This window comes from Mytilus californianus, unplaced genomic scaffold (genome assembly GCF_021869535.1).
Source record: "Mytilus californianus isolate M0D057914Y unplaced genomic scaffold, xbMytCali1.0.p SCAF_4, whole genome shotgun sequence".
Classification (NCBI taxonomy): Eukaryota; Metazoa; Mollusca; class Bivalvia; order Mytilida; family Mytilidae; genus Mytilus; species Mytilus californianus.
The window spans coordinates 31,210,625-31,231,941 of NW_026262690.1; the positions used below are offsets into that span (position 1 = coordinate 31,210,625).

A 21,317-nucleotide genomic window follows, 5' to 3' on the forward strand; every position below is an offset into this window, starting at 1 on the left:
CTTTCGTTTTTATAATGAACTGTAATTGACAACAGGTACGTCAACGATTGTGATAAAGGAAAATCATATTTGATTATGATAGTTATTTTAACATATTGGATCGTGTTAAATCGTTGTAGGTGATTGTTTACTTTTAAATTTGAAAAACTTTCCTCACGACAGTTTTATTAAGACTGGATGACTGTCTATACCATGTTCTATGACAATCCGGAGGCAAAAGACAGAGAAATGTCAACACATCTATAGGTATGTTTATTATCTATAAATATATAACAAATAAAAAACAGAAACACATATATCGTACATATTGGTCAGTTACTTATAACTGACAGAAAGGGTGGGGAATGACCCTTCCCCTTTTCATCTCAGTCTTGAAAAAATCTGTCGAATCCCCATAAATAATGTGTTTGCATAGTGAAATAGTTTGAAACACGGCGTGGGAGGATCCAAAAATATGTTTTAGGATATTTTTCCGATTTTTTTTTTACTTCCGTTTTCCCTTATTATTCTATCAACCCTACCCACACCACATTTAAAAGATGCAGATAGGACTGTTCTGCTAAAATAAAAATATCAATACATAAAAAATGTTTAAAACAAAATTACCAAACTCCAAGATAAATTCAAAAGGGGGAAGTCAAACCAAGGACTCAGTAATTAAGATGTGAACAATAACTGGTCACTGAACGACCATAAACAGCTTGATGAACATTACCCATATTATACAGTATAGTAAGCTTTAAAAGGACCCGGAATGTAAAACTACAAAAAGAGAAAACAAAATTCCTGATTTATGCTGAAACAAGAATAAGAAACAATTTCGACAGAAAGCGACCAGCCTGACTTAAGCTAGCCCCCACTATCCACTTGGGTTTGTAAGTAATGCAAGTAACGCAATTGGAATGTGTGGCTGACTTTAGTCAGACTGGAAAGCAACCACATACAATCACTTAATTTCAAGTTTCTGGTTTGAGACAGACACAAAAGATGTGGAGGCATTAAACGTGTAAAAATCGGATACGAGTTGGCAAAGGTTCGAGTTGATATGGATTCAAACTTATTTCCTGCGTTATCAATCGGCATAACTCTGGAAAGACAGAAGTTAAATTTTTGAAGTTCGGAAAACAAATCTGAATTAATTGGCCAGTTAACATATTTCCAAATTTCAATTGATTTGATAGAGGCTTACTAATTAAATGATACCGCGCGAAAATCAACAATCTGGTTAGTTTATTTCCCGCCTTATCAAGGGCATAACTCCGAAAAGACAAAAAATGAAATCGGTCAAATTTAAATTGGACCAGTGTTTATTTTGTCCGTAACAACATTTGAATTTTTCAAAGGAATTTGGTAGGGGCTAACGCTCACTTTTTAAGGCTTGGAAATTGACCAGTTTTATTTCTAGTTTAAAAGGTCAGGATCACTACATTTCCTGACGTTAGTATATATTTGTATAGTAATTTCCCAAAATAGAAGGTAAAAATGGCCTTGAAAAAAACTAACCAATGAACTACAATGCATTGTGGGCTACTACGAGTTTACTACCACTTAAAACACTTGGAATTAGTGGGATAACTTTCAACTTATATAGTGTCTGGGACTCTCATAATAAATATTTTTGTTCAGCCAATGTATTAAATGTAAAATATATAACATAATCTTTAATTTGCATGCTCAGATTAAAAAAAAAATTATTTACTGGCTACACGATTCGACTTTCTTTGTATACGACCGCAAATTTATTTGCGCCCGTACTATGTTATGGTGTTGTCTGCGTCTGCGTCTGAAAACATTTTGGTTCGCAGACAATAACTTGAGTATAATTTCTTGCATCTCTATGAAATTTTATCATAAGGTTCCATACCACTAAAAGATGGTTTGGAATGTTTTTTGGGGCTATTGTCCTAGCGGTTTTGTAATAAGGGCCAAAAAAGGTCAGTTTTACTGGTTCACAGAAAATAACTTGGTTCGCAGACAATAAATTTGGTATAAGTGTATGGATGTGTTAGAAATTTTAGCACAAGGTTCCATACCACAATAGGAGGGTTTGGATTGATTTTGGGGGTTATTGTTATAACTGTTTTGTAATTAAGGGCCAGAAAGTGTATATATCTCTGTTAAATTTTAGTACGAGGTTCCGTACCACAATAGGAAGGTTGGGATTTATTTTGGGGGTTATTGTCGTAGCTGTATAGTAATTAGGGGCCAAAAACAAGCATTTTTCATGTTTCAGGACAATAATTTGTGTAAAAGAGTATAGATTTCCATGACATTTTACCACAAGGTTCCATACGTCAAAAAGAAAGTTTTCACTGAATTTTTGGGGGTCATGGCCCAAACCGTTTAATAATTAGGGGTAGAAAAGGGGCCAAAAAACAACTATTTGTCTGGTTTGCAGGCAATAACTTGAGTATAAGTGTATGGATCTCTATTAAATTTTAGGACAAGGTTCCTTATCACAATAGAAAAGTTGGGATTTATTTAGGGGGTTATTATACTGTAGCTGTTTAGGAATAAGGGGCCAAAAAGGGCCTAGCAAAAACAATTATTTGTCTCGTTCACAGACAATAACTTTAGTATAAGTGAATGGATCTCCATTAAATTTTAGCACAAGGTTCCTTACCTCAATAGGAAGGTTGGGATTAATTTTGAGGGTTATTGTCTTAGCTGTTTAGTAATTAGGGGCCAAAAAACAATTATTTGTCTGGTTCACAGACAATAACTTTAGTATAAATGAATGGATCTCTATTAAATTTTAGCAAAAGATTCCTTACCACAATAGGAAAGTTGGGATTTATTTTGGGGGTTATTGTCGTAGCTGTTTAGTAATTAGGGGCAAAGAACGGGCCAAAGACAAGCATTTTTCATGTTTCAGGACAATAATTTGTGTATAAGAGTAAGGATATCTATGAAATTTTACTACAAGGTTTCATACTTCAAAGGAAAGTTGGGATTGATTTTGGTGGTCATGGTCCAAACCCTTTAGGGGCCGAAAAGGGGCAAAAACTAGGATTTTCTGGTTTCTGGTCAATAACTTAATTATAAGTCCATTTATTGCTATTTAATTGTACCACAAGGTGTTATATCACAAAATAAAGTTTGGAATTGATTTTAGGGGTTATGACCGTAATGGTTTAGTTAAAAGGGATCAAAAATAATTCTTTTGTAATACTTTGTATAAATTGCTTATTTCTTTAGCAATTTCAATGGGATTTAATTCAAAGTCTTGAATTCTTGCATTAGGGTTCTTTAATATGCTGAATCTAATTGGGTGTTTATTATTTGGATTTTCGGTCTGTTTTTGAATTGATCCATATAAAGGTTCAAAGGGTCCAAAATTAAACTTTATTTGATTTGGAAATAAAAATGAATGGTTGGGGATCTTTAATATACTATATCTAAACGTGCATTTAGATTTTTGATTTTGGGCACAGTATTCAAGTTGGTCCAAATTTGGGTCAAAAATTGAACTTTGTTTGATTTCATCAAAATTTGAATTATTGGTGTTATTTGATATGCCCAATGCAACAGTGTTTGTTAAATTTTTGATTTTGGGCTAGGTTTTAAAAGTTGGTCCAAATTGGGGTCCAAAATTAAACTTTGTTTGATTTCATCAAAATTAGATTATAATTGGTGTTCTCTAATGTGTGCAATCTAACAGTATTTTTAATTTTTTATGTTTGGCCCGTTTTACAAATTGGTCCACATTAAGGTCCAAAGTAACCAGAATTAAACTTAGTTTGTTTTTTACAAAAATAAGTCTTGCCAATGGGATTCTGTGATATGCTGAATCTAAGCATATAATTAAATGTTTGATTTTGGGCACAGTTTTTAAGTTGGTCCAAATCGGGGTCCAAAATTAAACTTTGTTTGATTTTACCAATATTGAATATATGGGGTTGTTTGATATGCTGAATTTAAGTGTGTATTTAGATTTTGGATTTTGAGTCCTGTTTTCAAATTGGATCACATTGAGGTCCAAAGTATCCCAAATTAAACTTTGTTGGATTTCTTCAAAAATTGAATTCTTGGAGTTCTTTGATATGCTGATTCCAAACATATATTTAGATTTTGGATATTGGACCATAATTGGTCATGTTGGTAAATGTATAATTGTAAATTATTTTAAGTACTTAGACCACATTCATTCTGTGTCAGAAACTATGCTATATCAAATACTTAATCAGAATCTAAATTTAGAAATGTATTGCGCAATTAATTTAAATTTTAAGTTAAGTCATAGTTGAAAATAGATACAGCATCATATCTAATTTTAGAGAAGAAATTATCTATAGATATAGTTTGAAATTTATTGTTCATTATTTGATATTTTGAATAATATTTATCATCTTAATAACCTAATCATAGAAGTTAAATATAAAAAAGAATGAAGGAAAGTGTATAATCTAATTCCCCTATTGAAAATTTAATTTTTCTTCCTATAAAACTACACACATTTTGTATAATAGATTTTTACAATTAACTAAATATTCACATTTGTACATATGGATTAGTACAATGTATTTAATACTAATAATTTATTCATGTTATAATTTTCATCTATTATCAAGATAACAAAACATGTGGTAATTATCAATAATAAAATTATAATTGGAATGACAGATTTATTTGAAAATTTTGTGTTTCCTAAGTGTTGTTGATGATAAGCTCTGTCGGAAAATAAATATAGTTTGAAATTTACTGTTCATTATTAAATATTTTGAAGATAATTACAGATAAGTTTTATGTATTTTTAAAGACATTGTATTAATGATAAATTATATTTTGGAAATAGTTTTTGTCCCCCGCGCAACACGTTGGAGAGGGGGGGGGATAGAAATACCGTTCGTCCATCCGTTCGTCCGTTCATCCGTGCGTCCTTCATTCTGGTCTTGTTAGCACTCTCACGTGTACAATTCTTGCCAGATTTTTGTGAAACTTATATCATAGGTTTTATATATGAGCAATGTCATGGACGAGTTTGAAAATCAGTGCTGATCAATTATTTGTAAAAGAGTTATGTCCCTTTGAAACATTAATTTTATGGAAAATTGCATCGTTAGCGCTCTCATTTGTTGAATTCTTGCCAGAATTTTATGAAACATATATCATAGGTTTATATTAGCAATGTCTTGGACGAGTTCAACAATTAGTGCCGATCAATTATTTTTAAAAGAGTTATGCCCCTTGGAACATTAATTATTTTCAATATTTAAGCTTGATACAGGTCTGAATTTGGGTTGTAATTCAATATTTGACATATTATAGGTTTCTAAATAAATGTAGTCAAAGAACTTGAAATTGGTTATATGATTTAAATTTATATTCAATTAAAGATTTCTTGCTGTTGTGCAATACACTGTGCTGTTGCGCAATACTTAGTAAATCTGTTGTCAGACTATAGACAAATAAAGTTCAATTTCTTCTCAATGTCATATTTGAAATTTATGAAAATCAATAGGGAGATTACATCAATAGCTATAAATAATTCACCAAAGTTTCATGAGAACTGCTGAAAGCATTTTTTAGTTATTATCCGAAAACTGGAAAATCCCCCTTTTTATGCCCCCGCCGTATCGGAGGGGACATTAATTTTTACCCTTGTCCGTCTTTTCGAACGTACGTCCGTCCGTACGTCCCAAAATTGATTTCCATTCTCTAACTTGAGTTTGCTTCAACCAAATGTTATGAAACTTGTACACAATGCTTATTACCACAAAACACAGATCAAGTTTGAATTTTGGTGGTGTCACTTTAACCGTTCTAGAGTAATCCCCCTTTATGAATGGAAAAATTGCAAAATTTTTAGTTTCCGTTCTCTAACGTACGTTTGCCTCAACCAAATGTTATGAAACTTATACACAATACTTATTACCACAAAATACAGATCAAGTTTGAATTTTGGTGGTGTCACTTTTACCGTTCTAGAGTTATGCCCCTTTATGAATGGAAAAATTGAAAAATTTTTAGTTTCCGTTCTCTAACGTACGTTTGCCTCAACCAAATGTTATGAAACTTATACACAATACTTATTACCACAAAATACAGATCAAGTTTGAATTTTGGTGGGGTCACTTTAACCATTCACGAGTTATGCCTCTTTATAAATGGAAAACAATGCAACATTTTTAGTTTCTGTTCTCTAACTTGAGTTGCCTCAACCAAATGTTATGAAACTTATACACAATGCTTTTTACCACAAAAACAGATCAAGTTGAATTTTGGTGGCGACACTTTAATCATAATCGAGTTATGCCCCTTTAAAAATCGACAAACTGCAAAATTTTTAGTTTCCGTTCTGCGACTTAAGTTTGTCCCGACCAAACATTATGAGACCTATACACAAAACTTATTACCACAAAACTCAGATCAAGTACAAATTTGGGTAGCGTCACTTTTATCGTCCTTGAGTTTTGTCCCTTTATAATGTTGTATGCAAGCGGGGGCATCATCTGTGTCCATGGGGACACATTCTCCATTTATTTTATGAATAAAACCCTGTAACTCGGAAACGTTAAATCTAAAATTTATATAAAAGTCCAAAAGGAAGCTCATGTCAATAGATATAAACAATTCACCAAATTTTTTTGCAAGTTGGTGAAAGCATTCTTGAGTTATTGTCGGAAAACTGGAAAATACCCCCTTTTTTAATGAATAAAACCCCAAAACTCGGAAACGGTAAAAACGGTAAATCTGAAATTTATAAAAAACGAAAGGGAGCTCACGTCAATAGATATAAACAATTCACCAAAGTTTCATGCATATTGGTTACAGTTTTTTTTGAGTTAAATGTCCGACATGTTGACGACGAACAGACGGACAGACGGACAGACAGACGGACGGACAGACGGTCAACGGTATACCATAATACGTCCCGTAAACGGGCGTATAAAAAGGGGGGATTTTCCACTTTTCTAACAATAACTCAAGAATGCTTTCACCAACTTGCAAGGAGTTTTGGTGAATTGTTTATATCTATTGACATGAGCTCCCTTTCGATTTTTATAAATTTTAGATTTTACGTTTCCGAGTTACAGGGTTTTATTCATAAAAAAGGGTGATTTTCCAGTTTTCGGACACTAACTAAAAAATGCTTTCAGCAGTTCTCATGAAACTTTGGTGAATTGTTTATATCTGTTGATGTAAGCTCCCTTTAGAATTTTATAAATTTTAGATTTTACATTTCCGAGTTATGGGGTTTTATTCATTAAAAAAGGGGGGATTTTCCAGTTTTTGGACAATAACTCAAAAATGCTTTCAGCAGTTCTCATGAAAATTTGGTGAATTATTTATAGCTATTGATGTAATCTCCCTATTGATTTTCATAAATTTCAAATATGACATTGAGAAGAAATTGATCTTTATTTGTTTATAGTCTGACAACAGAATTACTAAGTATTGCACAACAGCAAGAAATCTTTAATTGAATATAAATTCAATTCATATTACCAATTTCAAGTTCTTTGACTACATTTATTCAGAAACCTATAATATGTCAAATATTTAATTACAATCCAAATTCAGACCTGTATCAAGCTTGAATATTGTGTCCATTTTTGACCCAACTGTTCAGGGTTGGACCTCTGCGGGCGTATCCAGCTGTGCTCAGCGAAACAGTTTATTTAGTTATTGCCTTTTGTACCTAGGATAGATAAAATATGTGCAACGCGGGGAACATTGGAACTCTGTTCTATTATTTTTTTATTTTTGTTTTGGTAAATTGTTTGAAGAATTGTGTGGTAGGTTTGTTTGTTATTCTGTATAAACTAATTTTCTGAATGCTATATATAAATATATTTTTTTTTATGAAGCGAATTCCTTTAAAAACTAAGCTTATATTGTGTATTATAATAAACATGTATTTAGATTTTTGATTTTGGGCCCAGTTTTCAAGTTGGTCAAAATCGGGGTCCAAAATTAAACTTTGTTTGATTTCAACAAAAGTTGAACATATAGGGTTCTTTGAAATGCTGAATCTAACCGTGTTATTAGATTTTAGGTTTTGGGCTCCGTTATTAAATTGGTCCACCATGATGTCCAAAGGTCCCTAAAATAAACTTTGTTTGATTTCATCAAAACTTTTCATTACTTTGACCACATTCATTTTGTGTCACAAACCTATGCTGTGTCAAATATTCAATCACAATCCAAATTCAGAGCTGTTTTAACCTTAAATGTTGTGTCCAGGCAATGTTCGAGTCTTTGGTTTTGCACGTCCGAGGATCGAACCAACGACCCCCCCCCCCCCCCCCCCCCCCCCTTTCCCCCGGACTAGGGGCGTAGGAGCTACCACGAGACCACCGAGGCAGTTGCGACAGTAGAGAGATTTAGCGAAAGACTTAATAAATCTTCTTCAATCTTATACTTTAAAAAAGCAATGGAGCAATTAAAATTAAAAGTATGATAATTGTTTTATGAAGATGTATATAACGTATGTATTACAGTTTCAGACTAGAAACCGAAGTTGGCTACAGAATAGAAGAAGTAATATGGCTGAAGCCGCAAGGTATTTTAGCCAGATGTTTATATTTAATACACTTTTGAAAGAAAATACTAGCTTTGAAATCCTGCTGCTCTCTTTATTCTTTTCTGAGGACACTCTTTCTAGTATGATTTTTATAAATGTTTATCATATTATATTTATATAGTTGCATTTAAGGTGTACCGTCATAGTACAATAACATAGGTATTGCATAAACTTACACAAAACACAGTCGATTAATATGTACATATGTTTTAATCTCTGGTTAGTTAATTCATAAAAATATTGGTTGTCATGTTCGATTCTGGTAAAAAGACGGGTATTATCCCATCCATTTATAAAACTTATATTCAGAGAAACTCCAAGATAGGTGCTTAGTTTGTATTAGAATGTAGACTTTAAGCACACAATTAAGACACTTTTTTTTTTTAGATATTCACCATTTCGGTCTATCTATACAAATTAATTTTTATAAATTAATAGTTATATTTACATACCCAATGAATTTATGCTTTATCACCACTGCATGTATGGTATCCTGTTTTGGTTCAAGAAAGTCTCTGGATTTTTTTGGATCTTTGTTTACATTGAATTGATTACAAATAATGTGTCGAGCATTTATAACTTTATCATATCTTCTTTTAAATATTTCAAATTGAACTGAATTATCATAATCTTTAATGACCTTTCCAAGTGTTTAAAATATCCTGGCTTTTCCTATACTTTCTTGCATGTTGTTTCACCACAATACTGGATGAATAATAATTGTCGGAATTTTGGAGATTTCGTTGACTCTATGACAGAAAGTGAAAGTGAATTGAGATACTTTAATAAAAGTTAATAAGATGATGTATCAATTTACACATAGTATCGATTGAACTATCTATCAATTATTGTGAAGGTAATAGGGTTATCCCGACCTTGACCTCATTTTCAGGTTGATTAATCAGTATCAAGTTTCATGATACATGTAGTACAACCTTTTCTAATATCTGCAATCTTCAGGGGACCCAACACAGTTTCAAGGGAGTTTAAAACGGGATATCGAATCCTTATTTTTACGGTGATGTAGTTTATAAAGCCCGTAAATGTAGGCACGATCCATGTTAACTTATTGGTCCTTTGTATACATTTATTCTTAAAGGTTATCAATTTAATATAGTAGTAATATTGTTTTTTATCGGTACCACACATTGATTTTGATTTTGAAAAATTAAAACATAACTAAATATGTATTGCCGCAGTATATATGTACAGTTATGCGAACTCGTGATCCTACATCTTGTCGGTACTGTTTACTTATATTTTGACATTGCACAAGATCATGCCTTTCTCAGACTGTTAATGACGTCTTTAACTAAATCCGTTGGATGTTTACTGATTGATACTTAAGTCTGGGAGACTATGATTTATTTGTTAACGGTTTTGATTGGCTTTGAAGAAGCAGTAACTGCGAGAACTCTTGTTTCGGTGCTTTTTTCTATTGTTTTATGTTATCGGTTTTTGTGATCTTTTGAGTTACAAACATGTTTAACCCCGCCACATTCTTTAAGGTACCGTCCTAAGTCTTAAGTTAGCAAGTAAAATTAGTAAATGTAAAAAAAAAAAGAACGAATGATACAATAAATGCAGGAAGACAGGAAAAGAATATAAAAACACTAGTACAAGCCTATAATAGTGCTATAAATATTCTCTACGCCTTCTATAAAAGGAATGATAATGTATAGTTAGATAAAAAAAGAGAATTTGAATTTGTATTTCCCTCTTCAAGAAAATATAAATATAGTGCTTATAATTATTATCGTGAAAAAACCCAAACCAAAGCGGAATAGTTTGTAAGACAATAATTCATTAATCTTGTTTGAATGATCTTTGTTCGTTTTAACTACTGATAAATGTATTAACACATTTACTTCTCGTGTTGTTTCTTATTTTCTTTAAAAAATATCAATGCTAATTCTAGAATAGTACAGTTTGTAGTTTAGAATAATCATGAAACGACAAGGTAAGTTGGAAAGTACAAGCAGAAATGTGAATCCATAACCTTGCAAGGAAAATTGGCGGGAGACGTCGAAATTGTCAACCAGCGACTTCGTGCATTTTCGCGCTTACGTCGAGGTTTCCAAGTGGGACCTTTTTTTTTTAAATTACTGCAACTATTTCTGAATCCAGCACGGTGACAAATATGTTTTATTTGCTTTTTTTGAGAAAGCATAACAAAAGGCAGTTCATATAGAAAAATGACATTGTAAGAACCGCACGATTTTCGCATTTCAAAGTTAAAGAAAAAAATGCTCGTTGAGCATCTTATTCGTGATTTCAAGCATGTCTTGAATAATAAACTAAGCACTCTCATTTGAATTTGTTCCCTTATTTTCACTTATTACAGCTTCAAAATGGATCCAATCTTATTTATTTATGACGAAGAATTTCCCGAAAACTAGCACGGTAACGAATGCTTTATTTGGTATTATAGACCTACAACATATTTCAAAATAATAAAAATGACAATATAACGTGAAACTGTAATTTCAGTGCACTACTTGCATTTTTCAAAGGTTTACTGTAATATTTTATTACTGAAACAAAATACGGTTTAAGTATACATCTATGAGACAGGAACCAAACTACATCAAAACAAAAGTAAAATTTTTAAAATATCCCCCTCTTTTTTTGTAATTAAGATTTAGATACAGAATGGGTTAAAATTTTATACATAAATAGCTTTGTTAAGTTCCATAGACTCCGAAAAAAGCCTTAAAAATATCTAAAACAAAATTTTTAAAATACATTGTTTGTCTTTTTTCGTATTATCATGACTTAATTTTTTGGCAGTTTAAAATTACATGCAGTCTCGGGTTATTTTTAAGACATCGGTAAACTTAGTCAATCCTCCACAGAATGGTATACAATTTAGATAGAAGCTTCTTCATGCTCAAGAAATAGCATCTGAAGATATTTTTTTTTATTTTTCCGATTTTTTTCTCTAGTAAATGGACTTGATATTTTTGTATTCAACATTAACTTTTTCCACTGAAGGCAGAAATCGCAAATGAGACACAGGGTTCCGTGAAACCCATCGTCTTTTTTTCTATCGATCTTGCATAAGGCTGAACAAAATGTATGCCTGAATTGTTTGCTCCTCAATTTTTTAAAGGGAGAATATCGTTTATGCTTTGTCCGTCCGTCCGCCCGTTCTGTTCTTGGGTCCGAACAAATGCTTTCGGATGAAATCTTGACTTACAGCTTAATAAAAAAAAAACTTTATACCATTGAAAAATATGGTGAATTGGAAGACGTTCATGGTCGCAATTAGAAAAAATATAAACTTTGAAACATGCTTTCCGGATGAAATCTTAAGTTCCCTTGAACGAAACTTATACCTGTGAATGATATAGGGAAATTGAAGGTGCCTATTATTTTGAGGTCATTGAGCCACTTGTTGGATTTTAATCAAACGGTAAATAGTAGGAATGGACAAAGCTTTTTGAATTAACATATTTAACTTAGTTAATTACGACGATCGTTTTTTTATTATCATGACAAACAAAAGGAGATGCGGGTATAACTAGTGAGACTGCAACCCAAGAGACTGTTGTGTGTAAGAAATAAAAAAACAAAAAACAAATCGGATATAGTCCTAATAAGGACAAATGTAAAATACAGGTTTTATTAAATTTCGTCTTTAGAATTTCAAAACTTTAATATAACAACCAAACTTTAATATGGCATATATAAAGTATGTTTTTGTGCAAACTGTTCTTTCATAAAACAAAATTTCCGTATGGATATGTTATTGTTGTCATCCTTTCTTTTGTTAAAATCATTGCTCCCTTTACGCTAACTTTTTTAAAAGTTTTAACAAATTTGATTAACTATTGTACGAAGTTTATTTGTATATATGGATGTGTCTTTGTTGTCATCTGTCTGTAGGTACAATCGTTGAATCTGGATGACCCAGTAGATAATAAACAATCTGTAAGAAAAAAAAACCAATTATTTCTGGTACGCGCGTTTTGAGACAAAAGCTTTGTTGATGAAAATGCAAGTTCCTTTTTTCCATCTTTCCATATTATTTAGGCGCAGCTATAAGAAGTTTGTTAAATATATTTGAAATATCTATTACAAACTATAAAATGTAAACCCAGTATCACAACCTGTTGCTTATCCTTGAAGTCTGATTTAGAAAAAAAAAGAAAACAAAAACAAACTTAAAATGTGTTTGTCATTGTTATATCTAAAAATAGGAAGATGTGGTATGATTGCCAATGAGACAACTCTCCACAAGAGACCAAATGACACAGAAATTAACAACTATAGGTCACCGTACGGCCTTCAACAATGAATAAAACCCATAACGCATAACCAGCTATAAAAGGCCCCGAAATGACAAATGTAAAATAATTCAATCGAGAAAACTAACGGCCTGATTCATGTGCAAAATAGTGAACGAAAAACAAATATGATATACAGCAACAAACGACAACCACTGAACTACAGGCTCCTGACTTGGGACAGGCACATATAGAATGTGGCGGGGTTAAACTAGTTTGAAGGCGCGTCAACCCTCCCCTAACCTGGGACAGTGGTTTTACAGTACAACATAAGAACAAACGATAAGAATCAGATGAAAAGGGCTTAACTCATCAGATCGATACAAAGCAGAAAAACACAGAGTGGGCGTGGCAGGGTAATATGTTTGTATTGTTTATTGTTTTTTTTTTGTTTTTAGTAGCAATTCTATTGTGAGAATTTTACTCTTATCGAATATCATTTCTGATCTTATTGTAGGGACCGTGGAAGAGGAAGAGGGGGTGGACGTGGTCGTGGAGTACCTAAGCATCAACATGAAACACTGGAAGATGTGCCATGGAAACGTCTGCTTGGATTCAGAAAACTAGAGGAATTACAGGGAAGGGACGCAAATGCAATATTGTTAACTTTTGATAGATACAAAAATGCACTTAAGAAAGCACTAGAGCAAACGACCGTTAAAGGAAATAAGGAAATGTTTATGCTGCTGGTACGATGTCTCGCTAAGTGCTGCGAATGTGAATCTTTACCGCAACAAGTTATAGACATTTTCACGGTTGTAGAAAGCTCAAGTTTTCTATATGAGTTCATGAAGTTTGTTAAAGGATTAGTTGTGAACACAACTCCAAGAGCACAAATTGAAAGTAGGGAAATTTTACGTGATATCTTTACAATTCTCACAAAGTTGAATTCATTATTGCCCAAATCTCGCATTATAATTCAAGGAATTTTAGCTTTCATTGACACCCCGATCAATGTAATTAAATCCGATACAACCATTATAGATGATGATATGTGGAGTATGTATGAAGAACTCATGAACAGAGAAGACACAACACGACACAAAAGATCACGTCTCAAAGACCAAGGTGACGACGAAAGCGAAGAAGAACCAGATGATGATTTTCGTGATTATCCTGTTTTTCCGACTACAGAAGAAGTGCAATCAGAAACTCTTTCGAAGTTACGTCACAACAAAACATTCGGAGGTTATGACAATCTAGATCATTATTTAGACATTCAGTACCGTCTTTTGCGTGAGGATTTTATTGCACCGTTACGTGATGGTATCAGAGAATATATGGCTGCTGTGCACGACATGAGACCAGACAAGAAATTACACGAATTAAGAATTTATCGTGACGTTCAAATTATAAGTCCAATATGTAATAATCATGGTTTATGTCGGCGTATAAGCTTTAATTATCCAGGAATGAACAGAATACGCTGGGAACAAAGTAAACACCTGATCTATGGGTCATTGGTTTGTTTATCTTCTGACACCTTCAAAACTGTCTGGTTTGCAACAGTTGCCAATAGAGATTTGAAGAATGTCCGCAAAGGAATAATTGATATTAAATTTGAAAAAGATTATGAAGACGTGTCAACTATTCCACCAGATACAGTCTTCGTTATGGCAGAAACCACAGCATATTTCGAAGCTTACAGACACGTACTCATTGGTTTACAAAATGTACACGAAGGAGATTTGCCATTTGAGAAATATATTGTCAAATGTCTGCCTAATGTTGAAAAACCAGCATACTTACGGCGTAGCCCCGATGCCAAATTCGACTTACGTCCGTTAGTAGACGACGACATTATGTTGGATGATAGGAAACATGATGAACCGACCAAAGCATATTCTTTCAGTGAAAAATCCGAAGATGCACGAAATATAAAGGTTACAGATCAAACATCATGGCCTCCTCCTGAACTACTACATCTAGATATATCTCAACTTAGAGCATTAGAAACGGCTCTATCTAAAGAGCTGGCTATAATACAGGGACCCCCTGGAACTGGAAAAACATATATTGGACACAAAATTATAAAAAGTCTACTACATAATCGACATATTTGGAATACGGATCCAGATACGGGAGCAGAAGATAACCGTCCAATCCTCGTTGTCTGTTATACTAACCACGCCCTAGACCAGTTTCTTGAAGGTATAGTACAATGCTACAGTGGTGAAGTTTTACGACTAGGCAGCAGAAGTTCAAGCGAAATAATGAAGCCCTTAAGTATAAATAGTAAAAGAATGACAATGCGATTAAATAGGGAGGTACCTCTTGAAATTCACTCCAGTAAAATGGAAATTAAACACAACATGAGCTCTCTACAAGAAGAGGTCAACAACATTGCTGATCGAATTGAAAAAGCAAAAAGAGAAATTTTACACGAGGACGCAATTAAACATGTAATGGGGGATTTTTATGAAAAACTCGTATCTAGGTATGAGGCAATCATGCGCGATATGTATGGCTACGATTTTCAGTGGGAGAAACCAAAGAAAGCCTCGGCATTACTGGAATGGCTTGGTTATGGGGAATTTTTAGGATTCGAACCTAAATTTGAAGATGAGGCGAAAGCTAGTGAAGAAAAAAAACACCAAGCTGGTGCTGTTCAAGAAACAGAGGATGATAGAGAAAACGAAAGAGCAGAAAACCGTAATGAAAATGAAAATAGACCAAATGATTTCATCAACGTACTTGACGAAAGGGATGTTGAAATAGCCCAAAGACAGATTGCTATGGAAGAATCCGACGAGGAAGATGAATCATTTGAAGATAGATTCAATAAAATATTGAGAGAAAATATCCCATTGGTTGCCTTAGATGTATCAGAGTTAGATCTTTATTTTAGAAGACCCGAAGGAGAGGGATTTCGTTGGCAGAAACCAAAAAAGAAAAATAAACAACTAAAGAGTAAAATTAGGAAGTCTCTGTCATCAACCGATCGTATGATAGATATCGAAATTGAAGGATTTGTTGATGATATGTGGGCTCTACTGCCTGAAGAAAGATGGCGTATGTATCGATATTGGTTGAAAGTCTATTGTGACAATGTGCAAGAAAAAATTGGCGATAAAGAAATTGAATTCGAGCGAACATGTAGAAAGTATCATGAAATACTGATGCAAGAGGATAAAGCTATTATGAAAAATTCAACAATTATTGGTATGACCACGACTTGTGCAGCCAGATATAATTCTGTATTGCAGGAAATAGGACCACGAATCATTATTGTGGAAGAGGCAGCAGAGGTGCTCGAAGGACACGTGATTACAACCCTCAGTAGACGATGTGAACATTTGATTTTGATTGGTGATCACCAACAACTTAAACCAAAACCAACAGTTTACAAATTGGCTCGTGAATACAAACTTGATTTGTCGCTTTTTGAAAGATTAGCCAACAATAAACTTGATGTGCAGTGTCTTGCTCTTCAACATAGAATGCGTCCAAAAATATCTAAAATGATGAAGATCATATATCCTAACCTGAAAGATCATGAGGTCGTTGAAACCTATGACAGAATTCGTGGCATAGCTGAAGACGTATATTTTATCGATCATATGGAAACGGAATCTCCTGAAAAGGATCTCAGAAGCCATTCAAATAAACATGAAGCGGAGTATTTGGTTGAGCTATGCAGATATCTCCTTTTACAGGGTTATTCACCATCACAAATTACAGTATTAACAACATATTCAGGCCAACTTTTTGAGCTGAAATATAGAATGCCCAAAGCAGAGTTTGAAGGAGTTCGTGTAACAGTAGTTGACAATTACCAGGGAGAAGAAAATAACATAATTTTGCTTTCTCTTGTACGTAGCAATGAAGATGGAACAATTGGGTTTCTGAAGGAAGACAATCGAGTTTGCGTAGCAATGTCACGTGCAAAGAAAGGTCTTTACGTTATTGGTAATTTTGAAATGCTGTCAAGCAAGAGCACTTTATGGAGAAAATTTGTTGATCATGCGAGGAAAAACAGATTCTTTGGAAAAAAACTTCGTCTATATTGCGAAAATCACCAGGATGCCGACGACTCTATAGTAAATGCAGAATTTCCTTCAGATTTCAAGCGATCGCCTGGCGGCGGATGTAGACGTCCGTGCGAATATCGTCTTACATGTGGGCACACGTGTCCAAGTGTTTGTCACATCAAAGATCGTGAACACAAGGACATCCTATGTAAAAAATCGTGTACTAAAACGTGTAGTAGGGGGCACAGGTGTCCACTGAAATGTAATCAGGATTGTGCAACATGTGAGGTCAGTGTACCAAAGCGTTTGCCGAAATGTGGACATACACAGAATGTTCCGTGTTATCTAGAACCAGTAAACTTTAAATGCGAGGCAAGATGTGTTAAAAGCCTTCCGTGTGGTCATGATTGTCAAAATCTGTGTGGAGATATACATACCGACAAGTGTGCCATGTTAGTAGAGAAACTTGGCCAGTGTAACCATTCAACAAGAATCCCTTGTCACTTACTGAAGACAAAACAAGCATTTTGCCCAGAGCCTTGTGTGGAAATTTTACAATGTGAACATAAATGTAAGGGATCATGCGGTGAGTGCCAGAATGGACGTCTTCACAAAACTTGTGAAGAAGTATGCAACAGAATATTGATATGCGAGCATATATGCAATGAAAAATGCAATAACTGTCCTCCTTGTAAAGAAAAGTGCAAAAATCGATGCAAACACAACTATTGCGGTAAGCAATGTGGAGAGGAGTGTAGCCCATGCGCCGAAAATTGCGAATGGCAATGTGAACATCACAGATGTGATCAGATTTGTAGTTCTCCTTGCGAAAGACCGAGATGCAACCAACCGTGCAAGAAACGTATTCCTGTATGTCAACATCATTGTTTGGGATTATGCGGTGAACCATGCCCAAAAGTATGTCGGATCTGTGAACCTGAGAATGAAGCATTTATAAGTTTTTTCGGAACAGAAGATGAAACCGATGCAAAATTTGTGCAGCTTGAAGACTGTGGACATGTTATTGAAGCAACTGGTTTGGATAAATGGATGGATGAAATAAAAGACGAGCAAATCAAATTGAAAGAGTGTCCAAAATGTAAAACTCCCATTCGACGAAATCTCAGATACGGAAATATCATAAAAGAAACTTTGCACAATATTGAAGTAGTAAAACAACGTATTCTAGGAAGTAAATCGGAAATGGAAGCCACAGAAAAGACGATACGACAGGAATTGTCAGAATTTGAGAAAACAGATGCTAGGAAAATGAAACAGATTCATAATGAACTAACAACAGGAGCCGTAGACGAGAACACACTGAAAACAATTGTTGAACAAATAAAGATTTTGAAATATGTGAATGAGTTGAAAGAGAAGTTTGAAACAAATGAAGGGAGGTCAGATCAATATGAGGCAATGTATCAAAAAGCATTGGGTCAGCTGAATGCATTACATGAATTTATTCTGATTCGTCGAAGATTTTTCACGCAACAAGAATCCCTTGACATCGAAAGTGAACTTGATCGTCTTAAACTACTATACCAATTAATGCGGTTCAAAGAAAGGAAGGCCATTATTGGAACAACCTTGACAAGAGCGTTAAGTGTTGATCTAAGGGTAGCTGAACAACATTTGACTGACGGGAGAAGGCTGACGATACAGAGGCGACGTGAGGTGGAGACGATTTTGTCAGCTTTAAAAGATGTGATACCTCTGACTGTGATCGGTATATCAGAAGAGGAAAGGGTTCAAATTGTTACCGCTATGGGGTTGACGAAAGGTCATTGGTTCAAATGTAAAATGGGTAAGTCATTTTCACATGTTTATTAAGATAAACGCACACAGCTTCACTTACATTTGTAACACACAAGGGAGTACCATTTAATAGAACTGTAAATGTTATTCCTCAAACACTAAAACATGGTCGAATGTGAAAATGTGAAATAAAAATATAGGTTTTTTTTTCAGAACAAAGGATATTCAAGACCTTTACCAATAGAAACAATAACAAGACAAAAAAAAACATTCAAAATGAACAAAAAAACATTAATACTATAATTTATATAAGTAAATTCAAAATCACCAATTGCCTCAGATTAACGTATTTTTCGCCGGATAAGAACGAATAGAAATATTTTTCCACAACTCTCTATTTATGCTTCTAGGAAGTTTGGTGAAGAGTTCCAATTTAGTTTCAGGTTTAACAAATCGAAATTTTAATAACCATAGGGTTCAATGGCACCTACAGTCCATCGTTACCGCCATTATACATAGTAAACGTGAAACATAACGAATGTTTTTGATATACATTTTTGTTATTTAATATACCATTCGATTATTGCTCACTTATGAAATTTCTTCTTCTACTGATTGATGTATTTCAGGGCATGTTTATGCAATTGGCGATTGTGGCGGAGCAACAGAAGAATCAAGATGTCCCGAATGTAAATCTGGAATAGGAGGAACACAGCACAGAGTTAGAGATGACAATGCTTTAGCTCCTGAAATGGACGGAGCGGCACATGCAGCATGGTCGACTCAAGCAGATCTGGGAAATAATGACCCATTTGAAGTTCGATTTCATTAATAACTATGGACATACATTTTTTTTTAAATTAAATATATGCATGCAATGCAAGTATTTTTAGTTATAGACAATTTCTGAGGAAACAATAATATTTGCATGATAGTTTTGTTATTAACTGCTAAGTGATACACAATATATATATATGTATTATATTTTCCTTCGAGTTTATATGATCCGTTCATCCTATTTTGACTCCTCAAAATTCAAGAGTCTATCCTAAATTGAGGTAAATTGTATGGCTTTCCAAATACCGTTTCGATTCCTAACATTACTGAAGAGACATTAATTGTCGAAATCCGGATATGGTGTACAAAAACCTTTGCACCATTTGTTTGCGGTATACCGTCTTTTCCGCAAGTTTATTGTTTTCTGTTTAGTATTAAATTTATAATTAAGATCCATTTATTACATCGGTGATCCGTTTATTTGGCAATCGCCAAAGGCAGTCAGCAGGGTTTAAGAACATTTGTTGATCGACCTGTTAGTCAAATGCGTTTTGTTAAAATATACTTTTTCACTTTTTTGGTCTTTTTGGAAAATGTTGTTTGTGCTGTATTTAGACCCCTCTAACAAGAAATTTGTTTTGCATGCAGACGTATAAAAATTGCGGTTTTTATCCAACGCAACAAGTCTAAATTTAAAGTCTAAATTGAAAACTACGTTCAAACCTATGATTGCGTTGGATAAAAACCGCAATTTTTATACGTGTGCATGCAAAACAAATTTCTTGTTAGAGGGGTCTAAATACAGCACATACATACAAATAAAATTGCGATAGGTCATTTGATTATGAAAAAAACCATCAGATCTTTAGGGCGTGCATTAAACCCAAATATACGGTTTACATGCCGTCAAACTACATTATATTCAATTCGATATATAATTATCATTAAATGTGTTCTTCCAATTTGGTTGGCAAGTCTATGTTGTAAATTGTTCTTAGTTAGGCTTTTAACACACTGTTAATAATCATTCTGAACTTTTGTATGGGATTTCAATATATATTTGATAAGTATACAGAAATCAATTCGAAGAAAAAAAAGAAAGGCACAAAAAAAATCATAAACATACTTTATATGAAATACTTATTTTCTATGTAGTCATTGTATAAAAATATGCCTCTATTTTAAGATTTCATTCAATTTAAACTTGCCGAATTTTTCAGAATTGTAGTGTTGAGCTATCTTTAAGCATTTATAGTTAAATGAAATAATGTTCAATTGTGATGTAATGTTACAACATGCAAACTCTCCTTGTTCATGGAGGAATAAAGATTAATTTATTCTTCCACACACTGAGATGACTAAGGAATATACTGCGCTTAAATGTCTTTCTTCAACAGAAAATGTCACAATATCACGGTAGGTATAGTGTCCGGCTAGGATCGTGGTTTTTCGAGTGAATCTGTCCATTTTTTTCGAGTGTAGATCGGGCTTTTTCGAGTGACAAAACATGCGATCAGGTCAATTAACTACTAATTCGTAATTATAATAATTTTTTACGTGACTACCCATCTAATTTTGAATACTATACATGTTTTGAGTAACAAAGAAGTACAATTTCCTTGTATTTAACCATTAAATTCAGTGTTTGTTATTGTCCGGGCTTTTTCGAGAGGAACTGTGAAACCGTCCGGGTTTTTAAACAAATGGTCCGGGTTTTTAAACGAAAATTTTAATAAGAAAAAAGTTATTTCTGACTTTAAAAAATGACTTTCCTAGTATATAAATGTAATTTGATGAATGAAAATATCATTATATTCTCAATAAATCACCAAAACATATTACTACGTTGATCAAAATTAACCTTTTTCAATTTAATGCAAGTTTTCTGTTCGGAAAACGTTCTACCACAACTTTCCAGTATTAAATTAGAAATTATTGGACCCTTTATAAAAAGGTCTTAAGGACATAGTGCAGGAGACTCATAATCTTTTTAAC

The 21,317-nt window shown here is 33.5% G+C and overlaps 1 protein-coding gene across 1 annotated transcript; it reads left to right on the forward strand.

Annotated features, from left to right (window-relative positions):
* The first annotated feature begins 25 nt into the window (after positions 1-25).
* LOC127739431 (NFX1-type zinc finger-containing protein 1-like) lies at positions 26-20,501 on the forward strand. Its single transcript, XM_052251181.1, has 4 exons — positions 26-246; positions 8,445-8,506; positions 13,274-18,594; positions 19,175-20,501. The coding sequence occupies exons 2-4, from the start codon at positions 8,490-8,492 to the stop codon at positions 19,375-19,377; spliced, it is 5,541 nt and encodes a 1,846-aa protein (XP_052107141.1). The 5' UTR covers positions 26-246; positions 8,445-8,489; the 3' UTR covers positions 19,378-20,501.
* The last annotated feature ends 816 nt before the right edge of the window (positions 20,502-21,317 follow it).